This window comes from Protopterus annectens, chromosome 4.part0, assembly GCF_019279795.1.
Source record: "Protopterus annectens isolate FY-2018-M chromosome 4.part0, PAN1.0, whole genome shotgun sequence".
Lineage (NCBI taxonomy): Eukaryota > Metazoa > Chordata > Ceratodontiformes > Protopteridae > Protopterus > Protopterus annectens.
In genome coordinates, this window is record NC_056733.1 from 930,024,161 (window position 1) to 930,048,212 (window position 24,052).

Here is a 24,052-nt window from a genome sequence, read left to right on the forward strand (position 1 = left end):
GCTAGCTTTAGAGGATTTGATGAGGGATCTCAAACTTTTTGTTGAGGCTGTTATGGGAGTTTTTCCTGTCTTGGGACTTCACCTTATTTCTCATCAGTTTCCTCCTCCTGTTGTAGAGTTTATGCCAGGGGACCACCAGATTGGCTTCCTTTTTTGGAGGGGAGTGTCTTGGTTCTATTGGGTATGACGAGATCCATGCATTTGTGTACGTGTTCGTACAGGGCATTAGTGTATGATTCGGCGATCCTGCAGCTGTTCTCCAATTGCATGGGTGCCTTGAAGTTAGCCACCTCTGTTTTTAGGAGCCCAAAGTTAGCTTTGGAGAAGTTTTTCATGGTGGTTATCTTTGTGTGGGGATGGGGGGGTGGGAGGGATGTGGATTTCCAAGGTGATTTAGTTTGTGGTCTGATCTAACCAGGGAGGAGTTGACTACTGGTACAGAGCAACGGTCACCCATGTTAGTAATTGCCAGGTCAAGGATTTTGCTACCTCTAGTGGGGTTAAGAATAAGTTGGTCCAGGGCACTGGAATTAATGAATTCCAGGAAACGTTGGGCAAGTGTATTGGTACATGAGTAGTTTTTCCAGTTAATGGAGGGGTAGTTGAAGTTGCCCAGTATGAGAGTGTTAGGTTGGACCCTAATATTCTCCAGGGTGCTTAGGAACGTGGAGTGTGAGTCTTGGGTCATGGATGGCGACCTATAGCAGGCTACGGCCTGAATCACCGTCTTATCCAATATTAGCTACACCTGAAGTATCTCTGATGCATTATGTTGGGCTACCAGTCTGGAGGTGTGTGCAGCCTTTATGAATATGGAAACACCACTGCCTTTGGAGCTTCGGTCCAAGTTCTGGGGCCGGAAGGTATGGAATGAGTTATAGCGTGGTAGTACAGGGGTGCTATCTGCTGCTTTGAACCAGGTCTCTGTTACAGCACAAATGTCTATGTTCTGCATTTTAAGGAGTGCTTCGAGTGAGTGCATTTTGGGATTTACACTTCTAGCGTTGAGCAGCATGACCCTCAGATTGCATTTGTTTGTAGCTGTAATGACGGTAAGTTGGTCTTTAAAACACTGCCCAAAAAAGGCACTATAGGGGTGGCAAGAGCCTTGGCCAGTATCAGGGAAGCCCAGGGGTGACAGATGCTGGCCATCTCTGGCAAAGCATCAAGGTCTGTTAATTATTTCATCCCAGGCAGACAGACACTGGATCCCCTTAGAATGACACAAGAAACTTAGCCAATTGTTGAAATGAATCATTTTCTGCCTGTACTGTGGTATCATTCTGGGTGACGGTAGGAGGCTGCTCATTTCCAGAGGATGTGCAGCAGGTAGTAAAGGAGGCACAAAACAATGGTACTTGAAATCTTATTTTCACAAGTGGATAAGATTTTCTAGTTAGGGCCCTGGTTATTGGCTAGGCACTATGAGGCCACTGGTTCTGAAATATTTGAGTTGCTTTCCTCTGGCCTATCTTACTTCTCTATTTAGGTATCTGTGGTGGCCATTTCTGCATGCATGCCCTTCGATCCCTCCCCTTTCTTCTCTTTAGACAAAACGGTTTCTCAAGGGATTTATGTATTAGGCCTCCTAGAAAGCATTTGGCCCTTTCTTGGCTTTTAACTTTGTGCTAGAAAAGTTAAGTATGCCTTCCTTTAAACTGGACCGTCAGGCTGACACCAAAATCGGGGCTGAATCCAGAAATTATTGGGGACAATCAAGGGTCCTTTAAAATGATTAGTACTGTTAACCTGAGATACTGAGCGAATAAGAGAATTGAATTGATAAACCTTTCTTATGTAAAAGACGACACTAACTATATAATCTGATGTGGTTACTCATCGTTAAAAGACGACTTTAACTCTATAATCTAATGTGGTTACTCTTCGTTCATTCCTTACCGATGGGTTATCGGTTCCATCCTCTGAACCGAGCCGGCTTTATATCAAGCTCACGTTGGCCAAAAACTCTCGAGCCAAGATCTTACCCACAATGCTCTGCTCCCTGTTACTTCAGATCTCATTTGCCACGTTGCTGTACAGCCGTGTCAAGCCTTCTCTCTCAGCTAAGTGTTCAATTTTTTTTGAAGTATTTCTATTATTAATGTATAGAAAGTTTTCAATACCTCACTATCTCTATCTTCTTACCCTATCGCAACTTTGAGAGGCTCCCTATAATATATTCTATCCTTTTTCTTACCTTTGAGGTAATTCTCCATTACCATCGTTGGTAATTCTTTCTCTCCTTTTTTTACCTTTCTGGGTACTTTCATAACTTTAGTAGTATCGTAGTTTCTCCCTTGATATTACAATGTCGGATAAGAAAAGTAGTGTTGGTTTCAAACAAAGTACAGAATGTGGCCGTAAGTTACCACTTCCCGATGGTCATGATATGTGTATTTCCCACCTTTCAGTGGACCTCCCCGTGTGGGATTTGTAGAAATTTTTCAACTAGGACTCTGAATGAAAGGAAGAATAAACTTCTACTAAAAGGCCTCCTTAAAACTCCTTTCTGCGAGGCTATCTCTGGGTCAGAGGGCTCGCCCCCTCCTCCTAAATCCCTGTAAGAGGTGTTTTTCTTGCTGCTCGAGGTTGCTCACTTTGTCTCCCTCTGGAGATCACAAGGAGTCGACTCACAAAAAGGTGAAAACTTCGGGCCCGGCACTGCCATTTGTGGTCCTTTCGGCCCCAGCCTCGGCACCGCAATTTATTCTCACTCCAGCTATGTTTTCTTCACCGGCACCGGAGTTGCTTGTGCAGACACTTAAGGCTCCGACAGTTTCATTGCAGCCTTTTCTGGCACCTCTGACATAGGTGCAGACTCTGTACCCGTAGAGATGGTGCCAAAAATCTCCTTCGGCACCACTGGTGCTGACTCCTTCGGCTACGTCCTTGCTGATGCAGTCAACTTCCGGGATACTGCCCTCTACGGTGCATATGCCTTTAGCACTGACCTGCTAGGTGCAGTCACTTTTGGCACCGTTGTTAGCGGTGCAGACATCTTCTTCGGCACCGTATTTTTCGGTGCAGACCTTTACCACACCTCCCTTCACGGTGCAGACACCCTCGATGCCTATGTCGCCACCTTTATCAGCACAGATATCCTCGGCACTATTCTTCTCGGTGCAGACACCCTCTGTTCCAGGCTCTGCATTACATGAACTCACCAGAGCTAAGTACTCTCCCTCCTTAGATCCTTTGTTGGGTAGTCAGTACAGCCCCTTTTTAGACAGGCCAGAATCTCCATCCGGTCTCTCTATGAAGTCAACCAGGAGCCTCTCAGAACAGGATGTTTTGTGGCTTGCCGATCAGTTGCTTGTGGCCAGGGGACTCTCTCTAATCTGTCTAAAGCTGTGATCCCTCTTGCAGGTAACCGTATTTCTCTACAGACTCCATCTTACACTCCTCCTTCGACTTCCAGGGAAGCATAGAAGCCCATTCCTCTGACAGCAGCTTCCCTTCATTCGATGCCAACAGTGGACCTCACTTTGGAGCCGGAGTCATCCTTGTGGCCCTCGATGCACTGGGCCCCTCTCAGGCTAGTGGTTGTGCCATGGGGGCAGGCATTCTTGGTTCGACACCAATATTTTCTATGGCACCCTCCAGGAATCCTCCTCCCCTCACGCTCCACAGCCTTCTTGAGAATCCTGGTCTGGGGGTCGGCTCGTCGGAGCGTGGTGTGGCCCTGGTCCTGAGGTTGTCAAGATCTGTTCCGGGCTCCCATCCCTGTTCGGGAGGTCTGGCCTTCCAGGACATGGAGAGGGCACTTGCCTCTGCTGGCAAAACATCCCTGTCGGAATTCTTGCCCCACTCTGTGCCACAACTGTTGGAAGCCACAACTACCGGACCCCGGGCACAAGGGCCTCAGGTTTCTCCCCTGCAGGAGATTCCCTCCTCGCAATCTTTCCCCATAGCTCCCCACTGAGGTCCCTTGCAAGGCTTCATGCAAGAGGAAGCACATGGACTCCACTGAGGAGTCTCTAACCAAAGATACGGACTTTGATGATGGGGAAGGGTCCCCACTGTCACCCTCTGATGAGGTGTCCTTTGGTGACATCCTAGAGATCCTCAGACAGAATGGCGGCTGGAAGTCCTCTAACCCTTCCTCAGAGGAATCTGTATTCCTGCAGGTTTTTTGTGCCCGGATGCCTACCTCCTGGGTTACCCCACTGGCCAATGAGCTTGTCCAGCATGCATGGAAAGGCACCTGACACTTTGGAAGCTATACCTCCGAGGCCAGACAAAATTTTAACTCCCCCTGCTGAACATCCTCATTGGTCCAAAGGTCTTCCAGTAGATGCCAAAAAAGACTTGGCAGAAGAGAGCCATACTGTCCATCCCCCCAACAAGGAGTCACGGGTGATAGACAGACTCAGGAAGCGTTTGTTTGCTTCATTGGCCTTCGCTGTAAGGTCCTTGAACTACTTAACACACTTTGAGGCTCCAGAGGGACCTTATCAGCCAAATCTTTGAAACCTTGGCAGGGGCCATTTCTGATGAGGTGTGCGACAACGTAGCAACCCTGGAATCTATATCCAATTCTTCCATGCACCTCATTTCACACCCAACAGAAGGAGCGGCTAGAGCGACAGGTGCAGGCATAGTCACGAGACGTCCTGCCTGGATGCACCTTTGCAGACTCCTTTAAGCCTTCCTTTATGAATGCCCCCATCAAGTCCGCTTCATTGTTTGGCCCAAAAGTTAAGGATACGCAGGCAAGGTGCGAGCAAGATGGTAAGACCCTGTCTGCCGTTGGTGTCCGACACTCCACCTTTCAACGATTCTACTCCAGAAATCAGAGGAGCGGGAAGATATGGCCCAAAATAATCACAGGGCTGCTTCTGTGACGCATGTGCCGAACTCTCCCCTAAGGGCAGAGGGGGGAACTCTAATGGAAGACTCTCCTTTTGGGGCAGGGGAGGTCCGCTAAACCGGGGTTCTTGATATTCTTTCTCTGGGCAACCCTACCAGCGCTTCTGAAGCGTTGTCTGCCTGATGTTATGTGATCCTATCTCGCCTACATTCTGACTGATGGGTTCGGAGCCGATCCCTCGGCTCCGACTCGGCACGCTTATGCCAAAGAGCGAAGTCTCTTATTGGCTGAGCTTACTATATCCCAGGATGCACCACTACCAGTCCTCCAGATCTCGTTTGCCGCTAACTAGCAAAGACGTGGTCTCGAGCTGGCTGAGCTAAGTAGTGATTTTTCACTAACTTTTTCTGTCAGAAATTTGCTAATTCTTTAACAAAAAGCTGTTATAACAGCTACTCTGTGCTGTGTGTGTGTTTTGAAAACTGTTTGTGGAAAAATTTGTGTGTGATTGGTGTTTGTTCCGGTACAGGCTCCCTTGATCCATAGGGCCTTTACTGTTGGTTAATTCCTTTTGAACCTTAGGGGTTCTTGGATTCCTGTATACTTTTATTCACTGTTGTATGTCTTCAGTTGGCCTTTATTTTAATTGGCTATCATTGTGAACGGCAAGTTAATCTTGTAGGGTCAGTCTTTCCAACAAAGTTTTGTCTGTGAGAGAGTACTCAGTTTTTCTTATAATGTCTCAGGCTCCTAGGCCTTCGGGCTTCAAAAAGTGCACTAAATGTAGTTTTAAAATGTCTATCATGGATGACCAGCCGGGCGTGTGGCCTACGCCTGTAATCCTAGCATCTTGGGAGGCGGAGGTTGTGGATCGAATCCCACTGTGCGTTAGCGACCATGCTTCCGGAAGAAAGGCTTCTCGTTGTTACGTGAAAGCCCTATGCCCGATGAAAAGTGTGCAAACCTAAGGGGGCACCCTTTGTACATGGAGCTCACGGAGACACAACCTCACTTAGAAAAACTCTCTCTGTGTATATTGTTTGGGCGCCAAACATTTGCAGGAGTCCTGCAGCGTGTGTCACGCTTTTTCCTCGAGGGTCCTCCAAGAGAGGAAAAATAAGCTTATATTGAAAGGCCTTATAAAACCCTCTTTTGAAGAAGCTTTAGCATCCTCTCCTTCTCCTGCTAAAAAGAAAAGGGCGTCGGCTCCGACCAGTCCGTCGGACCCGACCGCCAAAAGACATAGGCAGGCTTCTCCTTCGGCTCCAAGGACGGAACGGTCTGCCTCGATGCCTCCAGTCTCGACTCCTCTGGCTTCGGAGCCGATGGCTGGGTCATCGAGGCGGGTCACCTTCATCGGCTCCACTGGTCTCGGAGCCGATGAAGGTTGTCCGCTCAGACACTTCCTCCTCGGCGCCTAAGTCCTTCTCGGCACCGATGGAAACTAGTTTGGGTATTCCTTCGGCGCCGATAGTTATCAAGTCGCCTCGGAGCCGGTCCCCTAGCCCCTTGGGGCCGTTGGAGAGGCCAACTCGAACCTGTTCAGTCTCCTCTAGGTCAAGGTCATCGAGGATGTCCGATTCGGACATAGACAGGGTGCTCCAAAGACTGTTCCAGTCCCCAGTCTTTCAAAAATTTGTTTCGGCTCTGACCCAATTGGCTTCGGAGCCGATAGCCCATGCCATTGCCATTCCTCCTCCGACCGCTTCGGCTCCGTCGGAGCAGGTGCTGTTGGAGCCGGTGGAGATCCTAGGGTCGGCTCCGACCCTTACTCCAACCCCGGCCTTCGGGTCCGAGTTTGGCACGCGGACTTCTTCGGCCGGACCCGGGGGTGACGTTTCGGGACCTATGCTGTCGGTTCCGAGCCTCCCTCTCGGTGCTTCGGCTGCGGGGCGTCCGTCTGCTATCATGGCTCGGGACCGGACACTCCCAGGATTCTGGGGTCCGGCTTTCAGACCTATGAGGAGTGCCTTGGCCAAGTCTTCTTCGACCATCTCTCCGGCTTAACCGGCACCTTCCCTGGGCGTGGAGACTGGCTCTTTGGCAGTTACCCTGTCCCTAGGCAGCGGGGCCCCGGGGCCTGAGGTTACCCCACTGGGGTTCCCCTCCTCCTGAGGGTTCTTGAGTTGTCTTCGGAGGAGCCCCAAGGAAGAGATCGTGCAAGAGGAAGCACGTGGACTCCCAGTCTCTTACATCGGACACTGATCTTGATGATGCGGAGGGGTCCCCGAAGTCGTCCTCGGATGAGGTCTCATTCGCAGACATTTTAGAGATCCTCAAGCAACGAGGCGGCTGGATATCCAAACCCCCCTCTGCTGATGAGTCAGTGCTTCTCAAGGCCTTTGGGGCTCAGCCCTCCGCCTCCTGGGTGTCTCCGCCCTTCGACGAGCTCCTGGATTTGGTTTGTCGGAGGGCGTGGGAACATCCAGATACTGTGGAACCAGTGCCTTCTCGCCTTAACAAATTTTTGTCTGCCCCACCCGAGAAGGAGTTCTTGACAAAAGGCGTGGCTGTAGATGCCATGGTGGTGGCATCTGCTACACAACAGGACGTGGCAGAGGCTTCAACGTCCGTCCATCCTCCTAATAAGGAGTCTAGGAGTATGGACCGATGCAGCGCACCCTGACTTCAGCGGCCTTTACACTAAGGTCCCTGAATTATTTGGCACATTTTACCAGGCTACAGAGGGATCTGGTCAAGGAGCTGTCAGATTCCCTCTCAGGTAACCTACCTGAGCAGCTAGCCCAGTCGGTTAGCTCTCAGTTGGCTATCCTTACCTCAATTTCTAACTCGTCCATGAGGCTCATTTCATATGCGGCCGAAGGGGCGGGCAGAGCGGCAGGCACAGGCGTGGCTCTACGGAGACAAGCCTGGCTCCGTTTGTGTCATTTTGCGGAGGTCTTCAAGTCTTCCTTCGCCGACGCTCCCTTTGATGGGTCCTCTTTGTTTGGACCTAAGGTTAAAGACACTCTTACCCGCTGTGAGCAAGAGGGAAAAACTTTATCTGCCGTAGGTGCACGTTATTCCACCCCCTTTCGGCCTTATCCCAAGGCTAAAGGAGGAGGGAGGATGTGGTTCCGCAAATCACGTAAGTTTTTTCCTCAACAGCAGGAAGATTCCCCTTCCAGAGGCAGAGGACGGGGAAATTTTTCTGGGAGACGCCGTCCCAGAGGCGGCAGAGGGCCCCGCAATTCTGGAGACCGCGAGTCCTTTCGTGGCTCTTCAGCCTCCCACACTTCATGAGGGATTGCCCGGCTGTGCTGCTCCGGAGCCAGTCTGGTGCCGTTTTGCCAAGCACCTAAAAGCCTGGGAGTCTATCACTCAGGACAGATGGGTGCCGGATTATTGCCGGAGGTTACACCATTCCCGTCACACACTCACCCCCACCGTCCAAAAAAATCCCGGACCCACCACCCAGTCAAAGGGAAATTGCAGCCGCAGAAGCGTCAAAGCTGCTAGAAAAAGGAGTCATCCAACTGGTCCCCACAGACCAGATCGGATCCGGAAATTACTCAAGGTTCTTTTTAGTGCCAAAAAAGACAGGGGACCTGAGACCAATATTGGATCTCAGCAAACTAAACCAATCCGTCATGAAGTCCAAATTCCGAATGGTCACTTTACAATCCATTCTCCCATTGTTGGAGAAAGATGTTTGGATGTGCTCCATAGATCTCAAGGATGCCCATTATCACATACCGATACATCAGGCGTCCAGGAGGTATCTGCGCTTCAGCCTGGGAGACGGTCATTTCCAATTTTGTGCACTGCCCTTTGGTCTCAGCACAGCCCCCAGGGTGTTCACCAAGTGTTTGGCAGTAGTGACTGCTCACCTGAGGAGTCTTGGATTCCAAGTGTTTCCCTATCTGGACGACTGGCTCCTGACTGCCACCACCAGGCATCTACTAATGGACAACCTCAAAGCCACCATCTCCCTGGGTGCTACCCTGGGAATTACATTCAATTGGTCAAAGTCTGTCTTGCTGCCCTCTCAGCGCATAAGGTTCATAGGAGCAGAGATAGACTCAAAATTGATGCGCGTCTTTCTTCCTACCGAAAGGATTCAAACTTTACAAGGTCAAGTTAAAGCCCTGCTTCCAAGATCCAAAGCCCCAGCCAGGATGGTCCTGCAACTTTTAGGTTCGATGTCTGCCACGGTTCTCCTAGTTCCACTGGCAAGATTGCACATGAGGATTCTTCAGTGGCTGTTATCGACACAATGGTCCTTTCAGAATCTCCCCCTCAATCACCCCATTCTGATTACAGAAACGTGCAGACGGGACCTCTGCTGGTGGCTTCAGCCATCCAATCTGAATCAGGGAAGACCTTTTGTTATCCCCCCTCCAGTGGCCACCCTGACGACGGATGCCTCCCAGACAGGGTGGGGGGGGGCATTGTCTGGGCAGGTTAGTTCAGGGTTCTTGGCTTCCAGACGAAACCTTTCTCCATATCAATGTATTGGAAATGAGGGCTGTACTTCTGTCCCTACAGGCCCTCCACAAGTTTCTCCCTCAAGGCATTATCGCTATCCACACAGACAACATGTCGGTGGTCTGGTATCTAAACAAACAAGGAGGGACCAGATCTTACCCCCTTTGCAGAGAGGCCATGAGGGTGTGGGAATGGGCTGTAGCTACCAACCGTTTCTTGGTAGCGACCCACATTCCAGGGAAATCCAATATATTGGCAGACAGATTAAGCAGGATGATTCTCTCTCCTCACGAGTGGTCCCTGAACAAAACAGTAGCAGCTCAGGTTTTCAGAAGATGGGGGACCCCGTGCTGAGACCTATTTGCAACACCACAAAACGCAAAGTGCAAAAGGTTCTTCTCCTTGACTCCACGTCAGGGGGAGGTAGCTATGGATGCTCTAGTCCAACCTTGGCCAACAGGACTACTTTATGCCTTTCCTCCGGTTCCACTTCTCCCCAAAGTCATCCAGAAAGCTTCTCAATTGGGGTCCACAATGATACTAATTGCTCCGCACTGGCCTCGTCAGGTATGGTTTCCCAACCTGAAGAAACATGCTGTGGACGATCCTTGGTTTTTGGATCTAACTCCGGAATTGCTGATTCATCAGTCGGGACGACAACACCAGTCCCTTCACACTTTGAAATTGACAGCTTGGCTCCTCCACTTCCGACTTTAGTCAGAAATCACACCTTAGACCCAGAAGTTATTCACATTTTATCTTCGGCCCACAAACCCACCACTAAGAAATTGTACCTCAGTAAGTGGAAGAGGTTTGCTATCTGGGCTCAACTCAGGGGCTTAGACCCTATCACTGCCCCGATACCAGAGGTTTTGAAATTTTTAACATCCTTGTTTAATCAAGGATCTTCAGTCTCTACTATTAAAGTCCAACTAGCAGCTATCTCTAAATTTCACGAATCCATGGATCCACCGTTGATGAGCAGCAGATTATGCAAAACTTTCATTAAAGGTGCTGGGCTGTTAAGACCCCCAGTTTTTCATCCTGCGCCTCCGTGGGATCTTGATTTGGTACTTCGTGCCTTAACATCTTCCCCTTTCGAACCGGCTGCTACATGTGAGTTGAAATATCTGTCTTGGAAAACTGCCTTCTTAGTTGCAATTACCTCTGCAAGAAGAGTTTCAGAGCTTCAAGCCCTATCTATCAAACCACCGTACTTGATTTTTCACAAGGATAGAGTATCACTTAGGCCTAACCCATCTTTTGTCTCAAAGATTTGTTCTAATCTCTGTCTCCAACAATCTCTAGAGCTACCAGTTTTCTTTCCAAAATTCTCCAACGAAGCGGAATACACCCTCCATAAATTGGATGTTCACAGGCAATTGCGCTTCTATTTAGACAGGACTCAGCAAATTCGAAAATCAGACCAGTTGTTTGTGTCCTTTTCAGATAATAAATTGGGTAAAACCATCACTAAAGCTACTATCTCCAAATGGACTAGAGATTGCATAACTCAGGCTTATTCCTCTTCAAATAAGCAACTTACAACATCTATCAAAGCTCACTCTACCAGAGCTATGGCTACTTCTATTGCTTTTCATTCCAAGCTCGCTATTTCTGAGATTTGTGCTGCGGCTACTTGGTCCAACCTGCACACTTTCATTTCCCACTATAAATTGGATGTGGCATCTAAAGGGCGAGCATCATTTGGTTCCACGGTACTCAGGAGTGTTTTCCAGTGAGCCACCCAGGATTCAGGTGCTAGGGACGCTGTCCCATCAGTCAGAATGTAGGCGAGATAGGATCACATAACATCTTTTAGTTATGTACTCACCATAACTTCAGATGTTTGGGATCCATCTTCACTACATTCCTAATACCCACCCTCCTTCCCCCTGCCTTGGAGATCAGAAGAGATTGAACAGTTTTGAGTTCTACTGTTTTTTATCTTGTTTCATCTGACGATGTTATATAAGCAGCATGTGTGTCTGTGTATGTATGCGGACAAACTAGATCTGGGGGACTGGTAGTGGTGCATCCTGGGATATAGTAAGCTCAGCCAATAAGAGACTTCGCTCTTTGGCATAAGCGTGCCGAGTCGGAGCCGAGGGATCGGCTCCGAACCCATCAGTCAGAATATAGGCGAGATAGATCCCAAACATCTGAAGTTATGGTGAGTACATAACTAAAAGTTCACCTCTGGAAGCGGTCGGGGGTCATTTTTCCTTTCAGCCTACTGCCTGGCGAGCCATAACCACTGATTCTTGGGTACAGTGGATAATATCCAGAGGTTACCGCATTCCCTTCCATCTCTGTACCACTTCACCCAGAAATTTACCCAACGTCCCACCCAGTCAAGGGAAGCAGCAGCATACGAAATCCGAACGCTGCTACAAAAAAAAAAAGTCATCCAAACGGTCCCCCAGACCAGATAGGATCTGTTTTTTACTCAAGATTCTTTTTAGTGCCAGATCGACCATGAATTCTCAATCCAACTCCAACGCTGATCTCTCATCCGCAGGGTCTGACCCACCCCAGTCTAACAATCCTGGTTTCTCCTCTTCCAATGATTGCCAGGCAGGATCACCTTTCCTCCCTGGTGTGCAATATTCTTATTGCATCTCATAAATCATCCACCAGGCTAACCTATTTCAGCAAATGGAAAAGATTTACCTTATGGGCCTAAACAAACAATTGGACCCCTTTTCAACCTCTGTTTCGGTGGTATTAGATTATTTATTAGATCTCTTTCAATCTGGGGTATCAGCCTCTACTGTTTGTGTTCATTTAGCTGCCATTTCTAATTTCCACATTGGCTTCCAAGACTCTTCACTCATGTCACACAGACTCTGTAAGACTTTCTTGAAGGGCGTTTTTCACCTAAAACCTCCCTTTAGAGAACCCATACAACCTTGAGACTTGGCTTTGGTTCTGCAAGCCGTAACAGCACCCCCACCTTTTGAACCTGCATCTTCATGTTATTTAAAGTACCTGTCTTGGAAAACTTTTTCTGGTTGCCATCACACCGGCCAGACGTCTGTCAGAACATCAAGCCTTATCTGTCAGAACATCAAGCCTTATGCATCAAATGTCCCTACCTTATTTTCCATAAGGCAAGAGTCTCACTGAGAACAAATTCCTCCTTCTTACTGAAAGTGGTGTCAGAGTGGTCTGTCATCCAGTCTATTGACCTCCCACTATTTTTTCCTAACCATTCTAACAAGGGAGAGTATTGCCTGCACTCCCTAGATATTCACAGGCAAATCCGTTTTTATTCGGACAGAACAAAATCTACCCGTAAATCGGACCAATTATTTCTGGCTTTCTATGGACAAAGACGAGGTTGTCATGTTTCTAAAGTAACATTAGCTTCATGGTTGAGAAATTGCATTAACTTCATCTACAACAAGAACATCACCACCTTGCCTCACAAAGTGAAAGCACGTTTTACAAGTTCAGTGGCAACTTCAGCAGCTTTCCATGCTAGGGCTTCCCTCAATGGCATTTGCTCAGCTGCGTATTGGGCCAACCCCCATACCTTTATTCTTCATTGCAAATTGGATTTGGCCTCCAGAGGAAGAGCTTCTTTTGGTTCCATGGTGCTCAGGAATGTCCTTCATTGAGGGCTGTCCAGGGATATAGGTAGCTGGGGACCCTGTCCCATCAGTAAGGAATGAACAAAGATTAACAACATCAGATAAAGAAGTTATGTCTTACCATAACGTTTCATCTGTGTTGTTGATCTTTGTTCATTCATTACTCCCCACCCTCCGTCGCCCTCTGGAGGATCCAGGTGGATTTCATATGGTCCTCCTTCCATTCTTATAGGTCTCTTATGACCAGAGGTAGCCTCTACTTTTGTCTATCAACTTGCAAACTCTATCTGAGGTAACAGGGAGCAGAGCATTGTGGGTAGGATTTTGGCTTGAGAGTTTTTGGCTGACGCAAGCTTGGTATAAGGCCGGCTTGGTTCCGAGGACGGAACCGATAACCCATCAGTAATGAATGAATGAAGATCAACAACACAGATGGAATGGTATGGTAAGACATAACTTTTTTATTATTTATTGTGTAATAATTCACCAACTTTTTCCAAAAGTCATCAGCTTTAGGCGGGATTAAAAGGGAGAGAGGTAAAATCTGAGTCATAATCTTGGACTGTTGACAGATGTGGTTCATGATTTGGATGACATCTTAGTATGGAGGTTCACTCACCATGAGAGCTTGCAACTTATTCTGGCCTTCCATAGGAATAGGATCTCATTAAGAATAAATCCCTCATTTATGCCCAAAACAGTTTGAGTTTACTTTGAATCATGCCATCAATCTCCCACTCTTCTATCTGGACTCTCACTACCAGGGTGAAAAGAATCTACGTACTCTGGACATGCACAGACCGCTCAGGTACTATCTTAACTGAACTAAGTCCTTTAGAAAAGCATATCTGCTATTTATTTCTTATGGTAGGAGTAAGAAAGGACAGCCCATGTTAAAATAGACTATTTCGAGTTGGTAGTCCTCGGCTATTGCCTTTTGTTTATAACTCTATAATCCAAGTATACAAAAGAGCCAGCACTCCGTCAGCTTGTAACCAAGCTTTTAATATAAGCCCAAAACATAATGAAGCACTTTCATATAGGAATAACAAGTAACGCACCAGTTTCAGCTTTAAGCCTTCATCAGTGCAGAATACCTTTCTTCATTTACTGAGTTTAAATATGATTCCATAAGCCAATTATGGCCATAATCACTTATCACAACTGCTCATTAAGCCGTGGAGCAAACAACGCCCCTAATTTAATAATCTACAATTGTTCTTTTTGATTTAACAGTGAGTGCCATCCATCTTTACTGTTGGTTTTGAAATCCACTCATCAATAATAGTAAACAGGAAATGTGCAGAAGCACGTTTTTAAAGTATGTTTATATAAAGCATTAGTAACTCTGGCACACCATATCTCACTAAGGTGTTCAGACGTTCTAAACTTCAAAGGATGTGAAGTTTGCCCCACCTAAAATGCTGAGCAAGAACACGTTGCTAAATTAACCTCCCAGTCTGTATTAGAATTCACATGTATCAAAATGTCAAATACTGTGGAGCTATTCTTCAAACTAAAAATATTTATATTTCTAACAAATTGGCAAAAATTGCAATGTGCACATGGAAAACACCCCACTAAACATTGTCCATCTAACGTAGTCTGATATTTATCTAAATATCAGACTAGGTTAGCTGGACAAAGGTTAGTGGGGTGTTTTCCATGTGAACATTGCAACTTTTGCCATAGCATCAAAAATTAGAGCATTCAGTGGTAAATTCTTTATTTGTGTTAATACTTGCCCGTCTGTCTGAACTGCTAGCAAACTTTGATTTAGTTTCCAGTGTTGTGCAGTTAAATTCACTTTCTCTGCCCGCTGTGTTCCTCTCCCAACTCAAATTTCCCCCAGCTTCTCCCAGTTCAAATTAATTACTAAGTTATCAATCTACAGACTATTGGAGACCTAGCCAGTAACCAGAGGTTAGAATCAAACCTTGTACTTTGTATCTGTGAAATTAACACTTAGACCATTATGTCAGCCCTCCACTGTAGGTTTGTTAAAAGATGTTTGTCGGTTACACACCTACAAACCATTATACTTGCATTGGTGCCCCAATTTGCAGTGTTTCATAATAAGTAATGCAAAACCAAAAATGCGTACAAAATGTGACCTTCACCTATCCTGTATTGTGGTGTGTGGCTGTCTTGTTTAAAGAATCAAGGAGTGAATTATGATCTCTCTATCTTGGACATTAGTGCCATAGGTTCACTACTCCTGCCCTGTGATGTTTATCTTGCCTACTTTTACTAATGCTAGATTTATCATTTTTCCACGCTTAAATTATGTGCGCTCATTCCTTTAACAGCTTTAATGCACATCATAGTATCTCATTTGTTTCTGTCATCCCTCAAGGCTGTTTACCAATCTTCCCAGCAGTGTGACTTGATTGCATCTCTTAACTTATCTGACTTCGCAGTCCTGCCTCTGGGACTGTGAATTGTTCTCATTGACACCCTCACTTTCGGTTTCCCTGTCCATTGGTAAGGATGAACTTGGTGCTAACTGCCTTTCTTGGCATCTGCATCTTCTGTTAAAACCCCACTTCTGCAGTATACCCCATTGTCATGTCTCACTTTGCTTCTGGAACTCTAAGGTCCCTAATGCCTTTAATCTTAGTTTATTCTAATCCTTGTTTTCTGTGTCCAGTTGTTTGTTTACTGTTCCTATGTTTTTGTTTATTTACTGCAATGAGTCAGCAGGAGCTCCATGAAGTCCTATCCTTCTGTTATGGAGGGATAGGAGCCCCATGGGTTCCTATCCTTCTATTATGGAGGGATGGTAACCCTACCACCAATGTGACTCTGTGATTACATCACTGCTGTTACTGAGAGTGAGAGTGTCACTGCCTTCACTGTGATGTGGAGATGCACAGTGCAACCCAGTGTGGTATCACAATGGAAGGCACTGGTGGGTTTGAATCACACAATTGCCAACCAAGAGTGAAATAATAGTAAGAAACTGCTCGCAAAGTCTAGTCACAGAATAAAACCCGCCAAACAGCATATTAACTAGCAGTGTACGTAATGCTTACCCTTTTCTCCAATAAATAGCTATGCATAAATATAATAAATAAATATGTAAAAATAAATAAGTAAATGGATGCCGGCCTCAATATCTTCAAGTTTAGTTAAAAAACTCTACTTTTTTAATAAACGTAATACAAGTGTGTATACTTTCATTTTATACAGACTTTGTACCAAGTGAATGGAGAAAGGCTACAGTCATTCCCCTGCGTGGGAGAGGACTTTCCACAGACACTGAAGCCTGACCAGCCTCATATGCCATTGAAAGACTTATTATGAAATCAGTCAGGACATAGTGAACATCCAAACAGTGGATCTGTCTCAGTTTGGATTTGTCGAGGGTGGGTCACGCTTACTTAACTTGGTCGATATTTTATATATATATATATATATATCTATATATATATATATATATATATATATATATATATATATATATATATATATATATATATATATATATAATTTTTTTGTTACCCAATGGATTGCTTGTTGACTCGGACAGGACACAATCAAAATAGGGGAAGTTATCTGTCTCCGCAAAGAGACTAGTCACCAGTGGAGTCTCTCAAGGTTCTGTGCTGGGACCTGTCCTGTTGGGCATTTACTTTTCTGAAGTAAAAGCTAATACCAAAGGGCTCTGGCTGAATAAGTTTGCTGATGATTTTAATCTTGAAGCAGCCATTGCATCCCTAAATGACTTGACTATCCTGCGGGAAGGTTTGACTCGGATTGGTGTCAAAATCATGGTCTAAAAGTAAATGCAAAAAAATGCATTATTGTATCCTTTGGGAAGTCATCTGCCCCAGGGAACTATCACATTGACAAATCCTCCCCTAAGAGTTGACCTATTTGTGTGTGATTTGGGAACTTATGTGGACAGTGATCTAACCTTTGAGCAACATGTGTCTGTTGTTGTAAGAATGTCCTTCTATATTGCACAGCTTATAAACAAAAGGATTGTGTCTAGATCTAGGGATGTCATTGTCTCCATTAACTCAGTCCAAATTAGGCCAGTCATTGAATATAATGCCCTCTCTGGACTTTATGTCCTGACGTGTAACAACTTTAATGCCCATAGAGATACCTTACTAACCCTCATCAAGCCCATCACAGAGTATAATGCCTTCTTTGGTATGTGCATGACAAGACACATGTCGCAACTGGAACGTCCACAAAGGTTCCTTACAAAAAGAATACAGAGAGTAAGCACAATGTCCTCTGCTGATCGCCTCAAAGCCGCATCTCTGTATTCGATATCATACAGACCTCTGACTGGTGATCTTTGTCTATGTGCAAGGCATCCTTGGGCCATGTTTTGTTCATAGGAGGTTACTAGGCTAATGCCCTGGAACCCTCACAAGCCTAGCTAAGAGTTTATTTAATCTTTTGCACAGGCAAGTTTTTCAGAGAATTCGTGTTCTCTGGAACAGGCTCTCCAACCATGGGAAGCAGAGTTTCTCCCTATCCCTATTTAAACGCAACTTAGACAAAGGGATGGGTAGTCAGAAATTCACCCCTCATGTGGCTCTTAGGTCTCTGATGGACGGAGGCAGTCAGTAAGTCACCCCTTGTAAATCAAATTTATGGGTCCCATTTGTGTTGCACAGCTAGGTTTTTAATGGCCCTAGTGGTTGTTAGCCTAGTATACACCTATGAATCTATAAAAGGATACAAGGTCTAAGCAACATGTTCTACATGGAACAATTTCTAAGCCCTCTCACTATATTTGGTATCCTAGAAGCTGCTAAGCGGAGACCCGTGTCTGGCATACAAGGCATTCTTCGACCCATTACTGATGTATTTACTGCACATCAGGAAGTCAAATGGAATCAGAAATACTCACTCTAGGGATCTAAACCTGTTCTGCAACATCAACCGAATGGTTTGGAGAGACGGTTATGTTTCGCAGAAGATAACACTACTATGGAACAGACTCCCCATCCAGATAAACCAAAGGTCATCCCTGTCCATTTTCAAGTGCAGCATAATTCTATAGGTCGAAAATGGAAAATTTACCTCAGGACTGCCCCTTGTACTACTAATGGACAGATGCAGCTCCTAAATGCTTTATCCCATGAATGGATACCCTCAAATTATGTATAGTGTGATCTCAGTACTCTTATTAGGGGTAATATGTAACCAAATGGAAAAGGTTAGTTCGCTCACAAAAAGGGAAATTCACTAGTTTAGTACTTGCCTATGAAGCTATAATAAAAGAAAAGAGTGCAATTACATAGGTGGGCAAACTTGGGGGGTGGGGGGCGGTGAGAATAAAATAAAAGGCAACAAAATTGCATGCATACAGAAAAAAAATAAGCTCCAGATACTGTTTCTTTGGCTATCTTTTAATGCAAAAACGCTATCCTTAAGTGTCGTAAATTAATAATCAACAGATGAGTCTTCCACAAACAGGACAGTGTAGCATAGTGTACAGTTGTATACAAAGTTTTTTTCCCTCAGTATTCATCACGTGATGTCATCTTTCTGTTATTGGGTTGGAAAAGGCAAGTAGTTAAGCCTGGAGAAAAAGTATATTTAAGCCTGTTTTTCTGCATCAGCGTTGTCGTCCTCATCCATCATTCATCATTCATCATTCTTCATCATCATTGTGATGATCTGGGCAAGTGCCAGTTGGAGTTTTGTAAAGAATATGCCCTTTGAACATCAAACTGATTTATACAAGATGTTTGTGTTACAAATGTATTAGAACTGTATGTTTGTGCATCCAGCTGAAGATGCTTGTGCTGAAAATGTATTTGTGAGCTTTGCTTGTATTGAAATGCATCAACAGTGCTCTCTGCTGACATGAAGAGAAACGTGGAAATGTAAATGAGCTGTTAAACCCTTAAAAGGCACCCCACAGTGCTGAATAGGACTGGATACTTTGGGTCTGGGGAAGAGGCTTGTCCGTTAAGTGAAAAGACTGGAGGCCGTAGACACTTCCATAAACATTTGGATGTGTACTGCGGCTGTCTGTGTTGACTTCCTGTCTCAGCTTCAAAGGGGAGTACTGTGAGAACCTATTCAGGTGACCAGATAAGGTCATTCTGCAAATCTTGTTGGAAATTATATTTTACAGTGAGTAATCTCAGAGTATAGAGCATTCTGTTCTGGGAATCCTGACTGGAAAGGCCCTCACTCACAGCATATTGCCTTGCGGTAGTAACTAACTAAATTAGGGAGCAGTAATTCTATTCTGATTAGTCAAGAATACAGTGAAGCTTACTTTGGATATTGTTTTTTTTTTTTTTTGTCTGCGTCTGTCCATCAATTTTTTTTTTAATACTTTGTGATGTGAACACTAATTTACTGCAAATATATATTCAGTATTTTCTTGTACTGTTATTCTTTATTATTAAATATGTTTATAACCTTTCTTGTGACTGGTCCTTAGAGAAAGTATTTAACATTTGAGAGTACTTGAAGTATATAGTGACACTGTGTGGGCCACTCCAGAAGGCATAGCCATCTTGGTGAAGTAGTACCCCTTGTATTAGTATTAATATTATCCAGTATAACTGGATACCCTTTGTAAGAGCCTCAACAGTAACTGACTGGTGGAAGTGAAGCTGCCTTATAGTCTGGGCAAAGCTGATTGAGCGGGTAATTTGTCAAGCCTTTCCCTGGGGGGTGTATGAAAATTAAAATTTTAAATAATGTACATGTCAACTGTTTGGAGCAGGGACACAAAGCACTGGGTTTACAGAGAAAGTGCTGGAGGACTTGGCTTGGATACTTGAGGACCTAACCCTACAGCTGTACGGTGCAGAGTCTTATTGGAGACCTGAAGGGAGACAGAGACATCCAGACTCTGGGCTGTGTGTTCCCTATGTACTTTTAAGGGAAATTGTACTTGATGCAGAGAGGTCTGTATCTGGGAATACTGAGTGCATCCATTTGTATTGTAATGTCAGTGGTGAGGATTCAGGCTGCTTAATTACTGGCCAAGCATGGAGATGACATATGTTGGTGGACATCACATATTGGTAACAGTCGTGGGCATCACAATTATCATCAGTTCCCTTTTCCCCCCATTTTTTTTACTTTGTGTCGTATCAACTGTTGCCATCTCTCTCTATTCAATGCCACTCCTACCTTCACACTCATGCCTGACTAATGCAGGTCTTTTTTCACACAATCTGTCCATCTCGTTGCTGGACACTTTCACTTCCTCTTGTCTTCTTCCCATCTCTCCCAATTCTTCTTTACCAGATTCTGTTTTGCACATGCCTGTACCACTGTTCTCTGTACTCTTTTTGACCTTTTCTACAGCTGAAGGTACTTTGGCTTATAATCTTGTGTCAACAAGCCTTCATGTGTCCCACAGGGTGCATCTTATCACCTCTCTCTCTCTGGCAGTTTCTCTCTCACCTCTAGCTTCTTCAACTGCTTTGCTCATTTTCTACTTGTTAAAGCAAAGTTTCTCCAGAACAAAAGCTGCTTAATATCAGTCCTGCAGTAATAGAAATTGCTGATACATATTCATGCTTGCTTCCTTACTTTGACTCCATTGTGATATGGCTTGGTGACATGCAAGCCTTTAAATTCATCAGCAAATACACCTCAAAAGACAGTTTCTCTTTTTTTTTCCCCTCACCTGTTTTATGTTTGCAAGGGAAGTCAGCGGGTCTGGAGAGCTGACATACTTCAAGGGGACATTCCCTGTTCCTTTATAATAAATAATAACTAAAAAAAAAGTTGCCCATTTTTAAGCCATTGGAACAAATATACGGATTCCAGAAGGAGAGAACTGAAGGAAAAAATGTATTTTTATCTGTTTCCGTAAGCCTGGATTTTCTCTGGCATCATATCTCCATCTTTTTTTTACCCACATTTATTGAGGTAAATTTGATCAAATAGTTCATGATGCTACTTTCTGTTGTGATTTTGAGACTCCTAATTGCTTGTTTTGGAATTATGGGGAGAAATGCAAAAATACATGAACAGCAGAATGTCAACTGCTGTTCTCTTTCAAAGCTGTGTTGTGCAGGGGGTGGGGGCTAGATCCTGTACTCCTCATGCACGTACAACTTATATCAATTCTGAGATTGCCATGCTTCAAAGAAAGCCAAATAGTCCAGGATGGAGATCTTAGACTTGCTAAAGTCCTCATTTTCAAACATTTTGTCTTGGTGTTCTGGGAATCACACTAATGAGTGCTGACATTACATGTAGTGGTAGTTGACTCCTCATTACATTCTGCTGTTAGTCCAGCTGCACCCTTTCCCTTCCCTTTTCTGCATCCTTTGTTTTTTTGTGTTATTTCTGAACATTTTGAATCAAGGTAATGCACAATCCCAGTCCCTATCCTTTTAACACATTTCTGAAATGGCTTCAGTCTCATTGCTTCTTATCCGTATGTGTCACTACATACAACTTGTATTAAAAAGTCTCTCTGTATTGCACCAGATTAAGAGTTAGAATTATCTTTCAGATTGGCTATCTGTGTGAATATTTTTCCTAGAAGTGCATCTGATAGGAATTTGTGTTATCACCAAACTTCTTTAAATTGGAAGGCTGGCTGTTAACAAAAAAAAAAAGTTTCTGGCAAGCCATTGGGGGTGGGGGTGGGGTCTACTTTGCACTCCTCATGTAGGGGGAGACCTCCATTCCCTTAACCTTGTGCACACCAACTCCAAAGTTGTACAGCTGTGGTGAAAAGTGCGCCCTCAAAGTTTGTTGAAAGCAGTTTCTGGCCATTACACCTTGACCAAATGGTATTTGATTTGCTGCCATTTGCTAACTTGACATGCACCCTATTTCTGCATACTGCATGTAACATAAAAAGATTACTGTTGTATTTTATGTAAAATTTGGTTTAGAGTAGCATTTGTGGAGTACAACTGCCTAAAATTTAACTGTTACGTATAACTTACCCATAAATGCTTCTCAGGCTGTTAGGATTGAGTAGCAAGTGCCATGAATAGTAATGTAACTTCTTTTGTTTTTGCTGAGAGTGAGCTGTTAGTCTTCTGAGCACTGCTATTGAGTGGCACTGTTTATAATCCATATTTATTGGCATCTGTATTATTTCCATGCAAGTCTGTATGAGGAAACATGGTTGAAATTGCATTTGTTTATTGCAGACCCCTTTTGAAGATGTGGACTGATTATGAACTTCTTACAAGTGATGATACATGTGGTCTGAATATAGACTCAAGGCAAGAAGGTGGCACGGCTTTATATCAAGTGGATACTGTAATTAAGCTGTCCTCTTCTGAAGAGGTAAGTTTTCTTAGACTTTATACATACAGCTGCTAATGTCGGGGAGCATGAAGTAAACTGACTGTACATGAACACGTATGCTGCAGTATTCGACTGCTTGTGTCAAGATTTACTTCCAAACTGAGCGCATTCTATAACTTATTGAAGATGTAAAACAGGATATGGCTGCATTAGATATGTTAATGCTTCCTGGTTATACAGAAACCTTTTTATTAACAATTGCTGGAGCACTGTTCATGAAATGGGTGGTGTGGTGTGTAGGTTACGCGGGTGGCAGGGAGGATGAAAGCATATCTGTTCCTAATTGAGTAATGTTGTTGTAGTGCAAATGCAGTTACACATTTTGCAAGTGGAGAGCAGTGATAAGGACCATGTAGGATAGAGATCCTTTTACTGAATTTGTTGACGTTTGAAACGGCATGACTCCGATAAGGTACAACACACTAGACATGGTAGAAAAGTAATATTCTGCTATCATTTGTAAATGTTTAGGTTTTGCTTTTCATACCAGTCCCACCTTCTTCAACATTGTGAAAAAAATGATCTTAAGAAAAACATTGGTTTGGTGGTGAAAAGCCTTCTGATGAGATAAACCTTCTGATGAGAATCGTGACAGACATTAGTAGAATGTGCTGCAACTGTCCGTTGTAGTAGCAGTAGTAACAACAGTAGTAGTGTGTGTGTGTGTGTGTGTGTGTGTGTGTGTGTCTCTCTCTCTCTCTATATATATATATATATATATATATATATATATATATATATATATGTGTGTGTGTGTGTATGTATATATCTATATATATATATATATATATATATATATATATATATATATATATATATATATATATATATATTTATAAATAGAGAGATATCTATATATAGATATAGGTATAGACATACATATATATATATATATATATATATATATATATATATATATATATATATATATATATCAAATCTAATTATGTATTTAATTTATTTTTTAATTGTGCATTACTGTGTTAGTTGTGTGCTACTTCATGGTGGCATAAACTGAGCTTGGTGATCGAAGAAGGTAGTATCTCCACTCAGTGTTTTTTAAGGTTTTAATCATCACAAAGCCACATTAACTAACAGTTAGAAAGGAAAGGAAACAAGGTAATTTAGTAGAGCATTGTGTTGCAGTACCCCCTGCAATTCAGTCCTCTGCTTTGGAATCAAAATATGATTGAGATTTAGGAGAAGGCAGAAACTGAACAATTTATGTTCTGTTGTTTTCATTATTTTGTAGAGAACAATATATGTGATGTATGTTTGTAAATGTGATCTTGTTGAAATGGTATGATTGCTTTTATATAGAAGTAAGTTTGCTTTGTCACAAGTTCAATAAAGGTGTTTAATGTGGAAAAAAAAACCTTCGTAGTTGGAGGTATACTAAGAGTTGAGAAAAATTTAGTCTTCACTGTACACACCGCTTGAGGGTCTGTGTTGCTTACATTGCCTGTTACTTAAACAGGATTTCTGCATTTCACAGGAGGACAACCGGATTAGACCTGTCAGCATTCAAAGCTGTTTGGAGGTAGGGAAGAGGTTTAAAGAGCAGATTATATATATGATTGAAAGGGAGAAAGGATGTGCTATGTAAACTACCTTTGTGGAGTCCTGGGAGGCAGGAGAGTAAAATCTTTCAGCCAAATGTGTCTTAATAGTAGGGCATGATTTGCAGAGGGCATATTACTCCTCAAGCAATGTGAGGAAGCCCATTTGCATAGAAAGGGTGTTAGGATATATGGCACTGCATTAATGTGGAAATTTTAGTGGTTATAAATACAGAGGATATTCCATTGAGTACAGACCATGAGATTACACTTTGGGAGTGGTTAGCATTGTTTACTGTGATGTGAACTTAGTTTGGTCATTTCACCAGTTAATATGATAAAGTTGTCTATCTGAAGTTGTAAATCTTTATTCATACTTTACA

General features: G+C 43.9%; 1 protein-coding gene across 1 annotated transcript in view; it reads left to right on the top strand.

Moving 5' to 3' along the window:
- KNTC1 (kinetochore associated 1) overlaps positions 1-24,052 on the top strand; it is a 3,090,908-nt gene that overhangs the window by 58,706 nt on the left and 3,008,150 nt on the right. Inside the window, exon 2 of the mRNA XM_044068909.1 lies at positions 21,951-22,089. Within this exon, the coding sequence (XP_043924844.1) occupies positions 21,964-22,089 (126 nt within the window). The 5' untranslated portion in view covers positions 21,951-21,963. The remainder of the gene's footprint in view (positions 1-21,950; positions 22,090-24,052) is intronic.